Consider the following 16,034-nt stretch of genomic DNA (forward strand, 5'->3'; position numbering starts at 1 on the left):
AAACAGCGTCGCGTATAGTTAGGGAATTTCCGTGACCGGTGTGTGCCCTACTTTATAGCGAATCACGAGGTTCTCGCGAAGAATCCCGCGCCGCTTCCGTGTTACATAGCCGACATCGTTCGTTATCAGATATTTTACATCCACCTCTTCACGCTCATTTATTTTCGGCTTTACGTATACCGATATCCATTCGCTTGATGATTTTCACATGGCACTTCACGGAAACTCGCGTCGGCGATCTTCCAGTGCTAAGGGTCAACGTTACTCTTTTCTAAAATGCACGCTGAAACGTATGTATAGCGGTTCGTCAAGGTATTCCAATGTTCGTGCGATCATTTTATAAATATAGTACCTGTGCGTTATGTAACACTTTGAAAATTTAACGTAGCACCGCGATCACGCGTACCATAATTATCGCGACTACGTTGAACGAATTTGAAATTTGAAAATGCATAGAAGCCGACGATATAGACGATGATACGAAGCCGTGGTATCCAGCGTAGTCATCTTCGACGCTAATTAAGCGTTTCGGACTGTCGTTCGTTTTATATACGAATTTTTTTATCAAGTATAAATCTGCAGTAAATATCTTGTAACTTCTATGCAGATTTTCAGATTGGTATGAGATTTCACCAGTATCACCATGAAAGTTGCGTTTCGTTGCAGCGTCGATGAAATTGCGGAAATAAAACACGTAATATATGGACGCGATATGTAGCACATTTACGTGCAACGTGTAAATTTTTAGATCGCTTTCAAGTTTCATGTTTGCGATAAATATCTTCTTTTATACGATCACGATCATCCAGTCTCGTTACGATGTCAATGAAAATGATATCGTACGTACGATGTGCACGAACATGTAGCAGATTTTAATATAAAATACGTTTGATATATCGGGTTGGCAACTGAGTGATCACGGATTTTGTCAATACCATCTAATTGCCAACGCGATAATACATAGAACGACGTGTTTCAAAGTGTTTCGTGCAACGAATACGGTACATCCACGAAAGATTTGCGCAAAAAATGATTTGGATACTCGCGTTTATTTGGAAGCATTCTCTCCATCTGGATATTATTTCGCCATGTGATTTTCGGCCAAAGTCGATTTTGGATTTAGGAAAAACATACAAGATACTTTTCTTCGCATGCCCTTAGCACTGAAGCTTTCGCCGTCTGATAGTTCCATTAAATGAGAAAGAAAAAGAAAAAGGAAAGGATGTGCTGAAAAGCTTGATACGGACAACGGACGCGTACGTATATACGTGAGTGCATCCTCTTTCTAAAAGAATATTTCAGTACGGTTCGTTTTCACGCAGTATGCTGAAGATGCATGGCGATATACATATAGCTCGAGTTGTCGTGGCAAGGTATCGCTTCGAGTAAATTGAAGTTCTCTCTCCGCTGCGATTTCTTTCTTCGCTCGTTCTTTCCGCACCTCTTCTCTCACACGATATATATACAGGGTGATTTGTAAATACACGTCCATGCTTTAAGTGAGGATGAAAATTGGCAGCATTAAAATAAATAAATAAATAAATAAAAAAGCATCGTGCGAACGTACATCCCAAGTATTTGAATTTTCCAGTTACGGATGATCGAATAAAATGTTCAAAACGTCTGCTTCGTATCTCAATGCGCGTGCATACTGCGCGCTTTATCGTTGCCTGTACACACACGCGCACAGCCAATTTTTACTTCATCTATATAAAGTTTCGAATTTTTATCTTTCCGCCTTCGGAATAATAATGAACCTGCACGAGTGCGTAGGATATCGACCGACCGAAGTTCTACTCGATTCAAATCGATCGGTATTGCTCGTCAGCTTTAGGTCACGAGAAACGTCGTTTCGGCTACAGCGGCGGACGAAAAAAAGTTTATAAGCTAAGAGGCGCGTGAGGTCGACGTAATTTTCCAAAATGGATTCGCGTCTAAGTAACGTAAACGAATCAGCACGATATATAGCATGGAATAGATATCTGTTACCAATACAGTCAAACGTTTTTAATACAAAAGTTATTAAAATTCATAGCGTATCAATTTTAAATTTCCTTTTCTTCGCTATTGTATGTTATATACGGTCGATGATAAAACATGTACGGTTGCGCGTGCCGAGGCAAATATTTTTCTCTTTTATTTCACTCTGCGTTATTTACAATCTCAGCGTACAGGCTAGCGAGTAAATGTATCGCGGAGATTTCGCGTAACCGAGATTCGACATGGTCCAACGATAATACCAGAGGCAGACACTTACAACATAGTTCGAATAATCCTCAACTGGAAAACTAAGATACGTAGAATACATCGTCACGTTCGCACGACGTTCTCTGTTTATTTCCATGTGCACGCTCAGCCCCTGAAGAATGGACACCACGCATTCACGAATCACCTTGTACTCTTCTTTCTTCACCCTTCTTCTCTGTGTCTCTGTACGCCCCTGCCCCTCCCCTCTACTTTTCAACTTGATTCCTATTCATAGACGTATTTTCCGATATATAGTATATCCATAGGAATCACGTAGTTTAGAACGAAAGGTTTTCGATTCGTTAAAATCCGGACGACGAGAATGCAGGTTGGAGAATTTGCCGATCGAAAAAGAGAGAAATTTTCGGCTCGTATTATATTTCGTGCATGTCCCCGAGCCATAAAAGCGGGATTCATTTATTCGTACATACGATACGTATATGTCGGTGGCTGGACGAGAAACAGGGGGAATTGCTAATGAACGGGCAAACTATTTAAAACGGACCTCAACACACGCGCTCGTCGAGGTTACAGTTAAATGTTTTATAACCGCTTTCGCGCGTTTCACTCCCGTGTTTAAACGGTTTTTATATCGGGCCATTTTTCGCGTTACAACTACTGCTTTATACAGAGTGGTGAATAATGGCAAGGTTATGGTCGTGGTTATCCTTTGATCGAGAACCTTTACTTCTGTTTAATTATTATTACGATGGAAAAATATCATCGTTGTTTTAAATACGTGTTTCGATCGATCAGCGAAATTAATCTTCGTACAAGTTGAAAGAATATTTATGTTCTATCGAAGACCAGGTGACTAGGTTATGTCGGCGTAGCAGAAACTTGACAATGATATGCTCTGTAGGGAGATAGCAGCAACTGGGTCAGGTTGTATCTGTGTTGCGAGTCAATTTAGGAAGAAGTACAGGGAAATTGTCTGCTGCTTAACAAGATCTATCATCCTGTGGCACAAGAGTAATTATCTGAAAATTATTAACACGATAGTGGGAATAATAATACCGCGTATATGTGAAGTAAAAGATGTCGTTGAATATTGCAAAATTTTCTCCTATAAGCTTTCTTTTTTTATTTTTAATTAGACATATTCAGTTCGATTCGTTTGCTACGATTATGCTGTATTTTAGGTGTAAAGTTACGTCAGAGTAGCGATAAATAGTAAGAACAACGATTTATGTAGCAAACAGTTATTTAGTAAAAGCAACGCATACCGTGTAACCGCTCGAATAAATCTGTCTGTCATTCTGCAGCCGAATTATGAATACAAAATGTGACAATCAATCGAAATGACGAATAACTCTGGTCTCCCACGTTAATTTATCGGAAACGGAGTTGAGCTTTATTCAAATTCTTTTTCCATGAATATTTATGCGAGATGGTTATTTAAATGAATCTTTCGCGGTTCTTCCACTCTTTCTGATAATAATTATTCGTTGTTTGTAACGAGTTATTCTAAATACCTATCGGGATAATTTATTGGAGTAATTAATTCCAAAATTATAGAAACAGTAGCGAAGGACGATATTTCACACTTTCATTTTCAAGCGACGAGCGATAGGCACGGTACTATGCGAATAAATTTCTGTTTGATTCGACTAAAAGCTACTTTTATTCGGTTATAATCGGATAGGATTAAGTTCGACTTCGATCGATACAGACGAAAGGCTCTTAACGTATCGCCACTTTTACAGTCGATAATTGAACGCATTTTTCTAAATGGCGCATTACCTACACAAATAAATTCCTGTTTGGATAAGAAATTTATTTTTATTCGATAATACAGCTAAAATAAGGTCGATCTCGATGGTCGTTTCTAGCTAAACATTTCCATATAGCGAGAAAATATCGTAGCAGAGTATCGTTGCATGATAATATCGCTAATTCGATTAGAATTCGAATAGATGGCATACCATTCGTAGAAAAATGCTGATAATATTCGATACTTGATATTTCAATCTACGTTCGACACGTGGCTTTAACCATTGAATAAGACGAAGTTTTTCGACCTTGTCTCGCCGCTCTGTATAAAGTATCCTGCCATGTAGAAAATAATATACATTGTAGAATAATATCACAGAATAATATTTTATTACAGAATCTCTTTTTAAAAAGAAAATCGTGTCCGAGTGAAATAAATTGCGTTAAAATCAACTTTCATCGAGTCGTCAGTGAATTTCTCATTTAGTACGTAATCGACTTAACGAAATATTTTTGACTTTTGTTTCAATAGTAGCGATACCAGCCTAGCGGAGACAGGAAAAGCGAAGATCGATCAAAAGATCGATCGTTCTATTTTTTCCCCCTCTCTTTGTCCCATAAGCAAAAAGAACAAGATAGAAAATGACAAGAAAAAGATAGAAAAGAAAGCTAGACATTAGACGTAAGTACATGACCACCTTAGGGGGCAGTGACAGGCTATTGTTTCGCTGTTGCAGGTTACTCTCGGACGAGTACTCGGTTCGATCACGCATTTAGTAAGCTCTAGTAGAGAACAATGTGCTATGCATAATATATCTATATACATATCTAAATCTATATAAATCACATAATATGCATAGGCGTGCATCCATGTGTGCATATATGTATATACATGCATACGTCACGTGCATATGTATATATTTATCTCTCTGTTTGTTCTTGATCACGGTACGAGTGTACAAATGTATTTATAGTGTGTACCAAGCATAGAGCATGCCACCTTGTCCAGAGGTGAATAAAATACTATTTCGAATTTCGAAAGTAATAAAAAGATAATGAACATTCAACGGATGCTACAGTTATCTACCTAACCGTCCATAAATCACCGATCACTCATAACGCGATACACATAGAAACGTTTCGTGCTATACTTGCAACGTTTTATCGTAAATTCAGCGTTCTTCCTAAAAATGTATTAATCGATTCTCGTTGTTGTTGCTATGCCATACGGCGTAATACCGGAACGTTACGTACGTAATTTTTATTCCATCGAAAAGGATCGAAATTTTTGAGAGACTTTAATCACGGATGCTATTTCGATTGCTCGTTAAATTTGCCGCGAACGTGGTCCGATATTTATTAGGCGACGCAAGCGTTCAACGATAATTACGTTTGAAAATAAACAAGTAATCCGAGTGACTTATGGACAGGACTGCGAATGCACGTTCAAACTGATCCAATGAACGGAAGATTAATAAAGAACGAGGACCTCTTGAAGCACAGAGCGGCACAGAAGCTATTTCGAAACGGTATTTTACCCGTCTCTGCGTCTCTAATCTGTCGTGTACCGTCGTTTTGTATACTCGTGTCATAACCCGACGCTGCGGTTACCGCAGTATCCGGCCATTGTGTACATATATGTCGTTTGCAACGTACGCAGCTTGGAACGTACGACACGAATGTGAACGATCTTAACTTTTACTATGAAAATTACTATATATGTGTACCTACATACTTATACATTTATTATATTATATACTTCGCACAAAGTGTCGAGCTCGATTGTCTTTCCTTCTTCGTGTCTGAGAACGCGGCGTACTTTCGAAACTTTATTTCAAGATTCTTCCTTTCTTTCAGTGCACGAAAAGAAGATCGATGTTCTCTCTCCTCTCTCCTCTTGGTCTCGATATCTGCCATCGCTCTGACACACACATCCCCAAACATCCTCATTCCGCTTCTTCCATCCCTTTCACCTTCCCATCTGGTTGTCTATCTCTATAGATCTGTCTACGTCTCTCCTAGGCTTCCGCTCTCCATCTCGAGAGTTTAATTAACACGATGAAACGATATCTCCGTACAACTCCTATACTCATTGTTATTACAATTGTACGAGATCTGCGTGATGTCGCCTGCCGTCTCCCAACTTGTTATTCACTGCAGAACATCGGCCAGAGAGTTTTCCCCCCTTCTCAGTCTGTTTTTCTCTCTCGCGTTCGCTCTTACTCCAGCCGCGTACGTATATTCCAAATCCCATTTATTTTCCTAGCGCTTTGTTCCCGTCGTCCTCTGTGTTCTCGCTGGTCATTCAACCACCGAACAATAGCAAACGGCCGTTGAGAGAGTAGGATGAAGTTTATTTGAAAAGATCCAGTTCTGCTTCGAGACTTCCGCGGCCCGTACACGCTTTCCAATATGTATAATTTTCGCGGGAAACGCCGCTTTCCCATCCGTTCTGCCCACTTTCACTCGCTCCTCGATTCACACCGTTTAAGCTGCTCCTCGTGCTTTAGGTACACCAACGAGCCTCTTCTCTTCCCGCAGCTCCAAATCCATCCCGGAGCTAATTAAGCAGCCCGATCTACTACCACTGTCTCTCTATCTTTCTCTTTCCTCACCCTGGTTTACGTAGCAGCTATTTTGAATCGTTTATCGACTTCTGCACCGGCTACGTGTTACGTATGTACGCGTAGTATACATACTTTTCGGCTTGCCGCCGCGCCGCGCCACGCCGCGCCGCGCAGCACCGTATTCCCAGCCGCCGCGCCATCCAGCTTCAGCGAAGCTTTTAGATCGGGGTGCAAGCGAGCGCACGTACGGCGTGTTCCATGTACGGCATGTTTCTTCAGGCTGCGGTTTCATTGGATGCGTAGTCGGACGTGAAACTTGACCGACGCGACGCGACGCGCGCCGCCAACAAACGTCCCTTTGTGCGTCACGCGTACCGTGTCGCTAATCCTTTGTACTTCATCGTCACGACGATGGAATCGTACGAACGTCGTTTCTTGCGTCGTTTTCCTTCGTATAAATATTCGTCATTTTTTTCTGGTCGATTCGAAATGCTGCGGTTTCAGTGGAATCTACAAAGATGCGACGAAGATTTTTCAATCGCAAAGAATTGATCGGATGTACACGCCAGCTCGAAGGTTTTGGTAGATTTTATCACGTTTGCTTGTAAACGGAGAAAGAATCGAGTAATTAATACAATTAATTATATAATCGTAAATAAGTAATTGGAATTAAGTTAAAAATGGAATAAAGGTATTTTACTAAGAATTTTAATAAATTGCGCGTGCAAATTAAAGTTTGTAATTGAAATCGGATAACGAAGTTGTGCTAAGAATAAAAGATGTCCTAAGACTTTTGAGCCGCGGTAGGTAGATATATTTGGTCGTGAAAGCTACAGCCACGCAATAACACGATTCTTGGAAAATAACGTTGGTGTAACGTCGAGGAAATCTTAGTTTGTCTTTCCCTTGGTATCTTCGAAACGTACGCGTTTGTCTGTTTTTAATCGGCGAGTTATAAATTGATAGGTTCAAGGAGCAACAGAATGTCTAGGCAGAAATTCTCTTCAACATTTCCGTTCAGTTGTTACAGTTTCTTCGTAACATAAATCGGAAGCCACATCGATAAACTTCGTAAATTGAAAATTACAGAGGAAAAAAGAAAACACGATCATCGTGTTACAAATGTTATTTTTTAATTTCATCTTACAACTTTATATCGTTGTTCGTATTATTTTAGTCTTATCTTATGATAAACCAATTTGTGGAAGTAAGTTACCTCTTGTTCCGGAATCGAACATCGATCGTGTATTTGTTTAAATTGAGATTAAAAAAATTAACAAAATTTAGAGTCGCGATCGATCGGATTTCTACGCGGTTCGTGTCTCGATGCTTGTTAGTTGTTGCCAATTAATTTGTCGATCAAAGCTGGTCTTTGTTTTATCAAATCAAACGAATCTTTACTTTATTCGGCTAAATATAATACGAGTAGATCGAAGTATCTTCGTTGCGTCGACAAAGGGAAGAGCTACCTCTGGTTGCGAATAGCAGTGCGTAAAACCAAGGCACGTGATAAAAGTCTAGAAACAGTTCTTACTAGTGAGCGTGAGTTCACAGTAGTTCATAGTAGCAGATATATTTACTCTTCCCCGTACGTGTGTAATTATTAAACTTCCGCAACGAGTTCGCTCGTCTCACTCAACGAGTGGCCATTTTTAAACAATACGTTCTCGTTTTCCCCAGCCGATAGGCAAATATCGATCGATGTAATAAACATTTACCGCGAGATATGTACATCGCTATACAATAGCATTTCGCTTATCCAATATTTCACAAAGAAAAAGAAACACGTTGATATCGAATGGTCGATTTAAATTCAAATACGATTGAAACAATGGGATATACGAAAAATACTAGAAATGGTTAAACTTAAAATCCCTAGATATTACTAAAAATCTAGAGAAACTTCCGAGAGCAACGTCACGCTCTTCCGATCGATTCCGCGCACCTCAGAGATTTCAACGCGAACAAATATATTATTTATAAAATATGTAATGTTTATTTTAGGTGTAGTTTCCAAACGCCCGTGAAGCTGTATATTGTAGTGGCTAGCACGATCGTACGGTCACGCAAGAACAATCTCTACGCACTCGCACACTTACGCATTCAATGCAACGACAGCCTCGTTACACGTTCGATTAGCTGCCCCTTACCTTTTTTTTTTATTCTTATTTCATTCTTTTCCTTTTTTTTTTTATGAAAAGCACGTTCAGCACCATCACGAGCATACAGCGAGCACATAACGTAGCTGTGCAATGTCTTGGGTCTGGAACACGTGCATTAAGGTTAGCCCGATGGGTGCACGTGCGCCATTGCGGATGCAAAATCGTTCGATGCGTTATCGTGTTAGCGAAAGATCGGTGCTTAAGGGAGTATTTCCATTTGGTGGCTTGGAAAGCCTGACCTTTCCTTATTTTATACCCTTAAAGTTCAAAGTTTTCAAAATATCCTTGCTAAATTGCTCGTTTCTAATTTAATTTCTAATTTTTCAGCAATTTCCACGATAGTTCCCCAAGCTTTCTTTCCAGTAATACTTCACTTACAGATAGACGATATGATATTCTATTCTTGTTTTTATCCATACGATATTTCTTCAGAAAGAATCGTTCAATTGCTTTCGAAATTCATAAACTCGTGGAGTACACGTGTTGCTGATTTTCGACGCGTAATCAGCGCGCTATAATTTTCACGCTTTTCGCTCGTCTATCAGCAGTCTAAAGTTCCTTAAAATTCCAGATATCGATCGATTTCTATTTATATCTGCTTCGGATTAAACTTTCGCCTTTACTTTTCAATCTTTGCGCGCTCAATCTCGCGGAGAGAAGATTTTTTTTCTTCTTTTTGGAAATACGCGACAAAAAAGCTCGGATATATGCCGATTATGAATATAAAGGTATTAGTATAATACGGGGAAAATGTTTTTCTACGTGGAAACGCGAGTAACCAAATTATAAAACGAACGATACAGAAAGAACGGATTATTCAAATTTATCGTAAGCGATATCGGAAATTTCAAAGCCTCGCAAATTACTCTTTTTGCCTTCTGAAATTTTCCAATAATTTCTCTCGCGGGTCGAAAGATCGACTGCCTTTAATGGAAATACTCCTTTAACATGTTCTAGAACGTTAGACTCTCGTTTTCAAATAGCGACACTGGTTTTTGCATGGTGCAACAACTTGGCCAGAAAACAGAAACGTAGGACGAATCGCCCACCGATATATTCGCCTGAACGATATTTCATGAGGTTTATAACGCTGTTAATAATTTCGCTTTAGGCGAGCGGCCCCGAATAAATTCGAGGATTTCCAGTTTATGTCGCGTGTTTTCGCATGCTGTTCTCTATGATTTACTTGGAGGGACGCGATATTGATCTAACTAGCGCGTACCGGTTGGTTCGAACGTGTGCCCTGCCGCTGAAATTTAAAATGACAATTGAATTATTACAGAGTGTTTCAGTTGCGATACGATGATCGATGCCTCTAATATGTTTAATCCGCGCGGTGACGATGCCACCGTATGATTCGATGCATCGACAGAATTTGAATTTACTGGAAATTCGTATCGATGTCGATTAATTTCGCATAACTCGCCGTGGAAACGCGTTAATTGGCCGATTTTCTATTTATACGCTTGTCGTTGTCGTTGTCGTACGTGTAACATGGAAAATAATCCACGCGAACGTGTATATTAAACGTTACGTTAAATAAATTATTAAATTAATTTCAATCGATAAATAGATTTTTCGCGAGAAACGACAAATTGTGTACTTCGAATGGGAATCAAATGGAATTGTTTGATACGACAAATATAATTGTTCGGTAAATTCGAGCTGTTAAATATTTTTTTTTGTTTTATACCATTTACCGAGTCACGAACAACCATTCGACGTTAAATGTTTTCAGCGATATACCCGATGCTTGCAGGTACGTTTTTACGTTCGGATATTTATTAATTTGCTAATCAAATTGATCGAACGTTATCGTCGTCTCGACGTTGCAGCGCTGTGATACGATCGACGAACCAAACAAAGTAACATTATTTCGGACGAGTAAATAAAAATGCTGTAGGTGAAAGCGAAACGTGGAATTTATTTATATTCGTGAAAATTACGAATTCGTCAAGATCGATTCGATCAAATTTCCGATGTCCTTGAATGTTACTGTCTGTTTGCCAATGCCACTGTTCAGCGCGTATACAGGGTGGTTGGTAACTGGTGGTACAAGCGGAAAGGGGGTGATTCTACGCGAAAAAAGAAGTCGAAAATATAGAATAAAATTTTTGTTTTAATTTTTTTTTTTTAATTTTTCCATCGAAACAACGATCTACAGTGAGATCTGTTATAACGAGACGCGATAAAGTGCAGGCGTACCGAGCGAAAATTCAAAGTCGATTTTCTCGAAAACAAAGCCTCGAACGAAAAATTTTTATTCTATATTTTCGGCTTCTTTTTTCGCGTAGAATCACCCCCTTTCCGCTTGTACCACCAGTTACCAACCACCCTGTATATTTCGTTCAAATTATACGTTGCTGCTAAAAGTAAGGAAAAAAGAAACTACCTTCACCTTTTTCGTTAAATTAAAGCGTAAATAAAAATGAAAATAAATATAACGCTTGGTCCGTGAATATGGATGCGATGCTCCAAGTAAAACCATTAGAATTATTACGTAATAAAGTAGCTTTATACATTTGGGTCAATTATCGCTACCAAATAAATATCGTTTTGAAGTTTATAGACTGAAACAGCTTCGTATCTCGTATCGAATTTTAAACTTATCGTCGGTCCTTGTAAACGTTACTTTAACAAGTTTTATGCAAAGATTTTTGTGGTAAAACGTTGAATTCGTCAAAAATTTGCAGTCGTTTAAAAAAGGTAACGTGATACGTAATTTTAGTAGATTTCTAAAATCTAATATTCCTGACTTTACAATGGAGATATATATATATATATAAAAAAAAAAGAAATGGAATTTTAATCAGCTTAATCAATTTAACGTCGCTTACAACGCATAAGCGAGACCATAAAGCAAGTTTAAACACCTTATAAAAATATTTTCTACATCGTATTATACTTGTGTCCATTTATGTAACAATGTTTACGTCACGATGTTATTTATGCAACAATAATCAAGAGTCGTTAGTTGATTTTGCAATAAATAAATACCGTAATGGCCGTGTAAATAGTTTAAAGAGGAAGAGCTTGAATTTTGAAGAGAAAAAGCTTGGAGATTATCCAAAAGATGGTCACGGAGATACGAGCAGAAAATTCAACAGAAATTCCAACTACGAACTGCGATTCGACCGAATCTGTAAATTATTAACAACTTCGTATTTGACAATCTATAAGATTACATAAAGCGACATGAATTTCTAGCTGTTGGTAGTTTATTCAATTTTAATCAAAAAATATATTATTTACGATTTGGCTGGACTGATGTCGCGTTGTCACACCCGTTAAACCATAATTCTGCAAATGTTGTTTTTCAACTGTTCTCAAAGGGCACCGAGGAGGAAGAAAACGAGGAAGTTGCTTACACGAGTTTCTTATCGATTTCCCATTTTTCCCCGAGTGAAAACACGAAACGAAAATGAAACGGTGCTCTTAAGATGCGATTTTTAATAAATTCCCATAGCGTAGAAACATGAAATTCCAACGCTGGTATACTATGAGTAGAATTTCATGCAGATGAAGGGTAGGAAATTTCTCCGACATCAAATTTACAGCCTCGCGAATAATCATTCCGAATGGTAAATTTATAGAATCGATGTATTTTTGCAACACATGTATCAAGTACCGTCGGTCTAATAAAAATCATTGAATCCTATAAAGCAAGTTGTATCGTAGGTTACTTCGACTTTTGGATTTACAACGTCGCGAAGAAATATTTTACGTGGCGAATTTATACGATGATATTTAATTCATTGACCTTTTAAATTCTACTGTCGTCCATAGACCACGGATCAAAAATTTCGTAAATCACGGCTGTCGTCCAACAGCGATATTATGGTTTTCAGGAAATTTCATAGGTGGAAATTAACGACGAATCCGTTTTACGATTATTTCATATTATAATTTTATACACCACGTAAATAATTCTAATTTTCTGTTCACGCTGTCATTTTCTTTTCTACCAGATAAATATTTGTATTCGTGTTATACGCTCACGTATTTATGTATCTCAATGTTAACCAAATTTCAGTCAACTAATTGACACGCGTTATAATGATAATAATATTGTATTTTTCTCACCATTTTTTTTTTTTGCTTTACCTTTTTGCGATAGTAAGCTACGAAAAGGTGCGCGTGCTTAAAGCATTAAATATATTTATATATTTCAATGAACTTAGAGTCGATAAAGATGATGAAATTGTACAAAGGCAATTAGTACTTATAATATTATTAATTCTAACATCTCAAACGAAAGCAACGCTGGTATTCTCCTCTGTTAAGTATTTCGAAAATCTTCAAGCGGATAAGGATCGCCAAATCCTGTAAAGACAAGTTGAGTCGTGGGAGATTATTTCGTCCTTTAGACCCTTTCGAGGCAAACTTGTTTCAGGAAATTTAAATAACCGAGAACTGGGGATTAAAATTACATCGGACAACGAATATAAAACGGTTAGGAGACCGGATGAATTAAAGATAATCTGATCACTGGAACTTTAAAAAACAATCCATTTGGCAGCGAGAATTGGCCCGAGGGTAAAGAAGGGATTTTCTGAAAGTGTTAAAAAAGCGGACGTATCCTTCGAAACTTGCAAATGAGTTGAAGATTCCATCGAATCTGTGACGTAGTTTACACAGGGTGGTTGGTAACTGGTGGTTAATTTTTTTTTTTTAATTTTTCCATCGAGACAACGATCTACAGTGAGGTCCGGTATAACTAGACGCGATAAAGTGCAGGCGTACCGAGCGAAAATTCAAAATCGATTATCTCGAAAACAAAGCCTCGAACGAAAAATTTTTATTCTATATTTTCCACTTCTTTTTTCGCGTAGAATCATCCCTTTCCGCTTGTACCACCAGTTACCAACCACCCTGTATATTAAATATTCTGTATTTTCTATGTAACGTTTTCAGATTCGTTTCGAGTACCAATTTAACGATGACAGTCACGTTCCACTACAGTGATAACGAAGTTTCATTTGGAATTTGCTTAAAAAATTGCCCAGTACAATCACCACAGTTTTATTTAATACGTACATTAACACACGTATTAAGGTTCGTTCAAAATTGCACGTATAACGTAACCTTAAAATTTGCCGCATAATATAATTACAAATACGACAATCGTGTTTCTCTATATTACTCGTGAAATTTCAGAATATATTACGTGCAATACGTTTCGTGCAATACGTACGATATGCGTTTCAATATTCGTTCAACATCTTACCACTTTACCGACCGATAGTCGATTAATCGGTTTTTTGTCGCCGACGCTTACCGACCGATAGCCTACTAATCGGCCTTTTGTCGCCGACAATTTTTCTCATTATTTGAACAATAATTTGTTATTTGGTACTAAGCTATCTTGCTCAGTTGCGTCAGTTGCGTTGTTTTGTAAGCTCCCATAGTTTTATACCAATTTGAAAAACTTATTAAACCGAAACAGTGCCGGCGCCAGGGAGAATCAGCGCCTGAGCTACCGATGGACGTTCGTATGCTGTTAAACCGCTAGCGGTCAGTAAAGTGTTACCAACGCGATTATCGCAATAGCGTTTCGATGAAATTTCAAAATTCTCCACATACGCAGTACGCGCGATATATCGAAGAAAATGTTACGGTACAAAGTTAGCGAGCAAAGGTTGCGAGGGTACGTTCAAAAAATCCTAGAAGCCATCGTATTTGACGCTTATAGAAAATCCCATCTTAAATCGTCCCGGAGGAGAATCCAAAGAAAAGAGAAAAAATGTTATGGGGATGTAGGAAAAAGGTTGTGTCGTATCGACGGGATGCTTACCGGTACAAACAACAGCTGACGATGGCCGCCATACCTCGGTCGTAACAAGCGGTATACAAATAGCGAGGGGTCGGTATCGGGCGTGTCTCTATTAAACGGTTTTTGTCGCGGTGCTCGACATTGTTTTAGTGGCCGTGTTACTTCACACGATGAAAATTGAATAGCAGCCCGATAAGAGGCAGCCCTCGAAGCCGAAGAAGAGTGCATTTACTTTCTTGCATCTAGCAGGTGACACTGGAGCGGGCCGTACTTACACGGGCGTTATCGGTTTTCTTTCTTATCGTTTTATCCCGATACAAAACGCCGACTTGCGTGCACGCAAACTCGATACTCGCTTCTGCCTTTGTTTCTCTTGCGTTTCTATTTTCTCTTCTGTTCTTCTTTTCTTTTACTCTTTATATATATATTATACATAATCTCTTATCGTCGATTATTGCACATATCTACAACATATTATATATGGGCCTAATTACACACGAGCGCGCGCGCGCGCGTACGTGTCTTGCGTATCGTATATTGTATATTATAGGTATATGTCTACGTGCAGCGTTTTAGATCGCGAGATCGATAAAGGAGGCAGCGGTGTGGCCGATGGAAGGAATATTTTTTGAGCGATTAACGTAAATAGTCGTTCGTGAACGTTGCGATAGTTTGGGAATCGTTGATCAATGGTATAATAATAGCTTTAATAAAAGCTTTCTACGCGATCATTTGTTTGAAATTGTTCGCGAAAATCGCACGAGAATAAAGAATTAAGAGAAGTGTCTATCGGCTCGACAAGTTTGCGACCAATTCGCGGTAAGTTCAATAGGAGATTGTAGAGGTTAGAAATTTTTAGAAATTATTTGCGAGGATTGGAGTAAAGTAAGGAGAATCGAGAGTTGATAAGAGATTCCTAAGAATCGTGATAAATCCGCGGTAAATTAGATAGGAAACTTTTGGAAGCGTGAAATTCGGTATAATTCGGTATAATGAAAATTTAATGATACGGATTTGAAAATTCGTCGAAGCACTTGGGCAAGTCGGTCAATTTTATTGTATGTATAATTAACGAGTCACTAACGAAACAACAAGTAACAGTCTCTTACGAGATAAGAGTAAACGATTTCGCCTAATTTCCTAGTAATGGAAGTATAAAAAATGGACGTTTCGGGCGATATTTGACGAGCAATGCGCCAAACTACGGTCACATCCGTAGGGTTTCAGTAAAGCCTCCAGCAAGAAATTATACTTCGTTTGACGCAAAGGTTGTGCTACTTTGTATTTGCCTTTAAATCATAGACAGGACTTTGTAAAATTAATTATAGTATCCTCGCAACTCGACTGAGATTTCTCTCGTATTATTCATAACGTTGTAAAAACGAGTAATTAAGAATTTTCGTTTGATAGTAAAAATTATATTAACTGCTATGCTTTGTTCGAATTACACAGCTTTAATTTATATTTTAAAGCGTTACAATGCTAATCGAAAACTGGGTTTTATCAAATTCACGACCCATTTTCTTCCGAACCACCGAACCACTTTCGATGAAATTTCGCCCCGTTATTCCA

The 16,034-nt window shown here is 38.5% G+C and overlaps 1 protein-coding gene across 5 annotated transcripts in view; it reads left to right on the forward strand.

Annotated features, from left to right (window-relative positions):
• Positions 1 to 16,034, forward strand: part of LOC126863994 (voltage-dependent T-type calcium channel subunit alpha-1G) — a 110,484-nt gene that overhangs the window by 38,588 nt on the left and 55,862 nt on the right. For 4 of the 5 annotated variants that reach the window (XM_050614833.1, XM_050614832.1, XM_050614835.1 and 1 more), the window contains exon 6: positions 4,698 to 4,736. The exons of the other annotated variant lie outside the window; for it this stretch is intronic. In XM_050614833.1, the coding sequence (XP_050470790.1) occupies positions 4,698 to 4,736 (39 nt within the window). The remainder of the gene's footprint in view (positions 1 to 4,697; positions 4,737 to 16,034) is intronic. 5 annotated transcript variants of the gene reach the window in all.

This window comes from Bombus huntii, chromosome 3, assembly GCF_024542735.1.
Source record: "Bombus huntii isolate Logan2020A chromosome 3, iyBomHunt1.1, whole genome shotgun sequence".
Classification (NCBI taxonomy): domain Eukaryota; kingdom Metazoa; phylum Arthropoda; class Insecta; order Hymenoptera; family Apidae; genus Bombus; species Bombus huntii.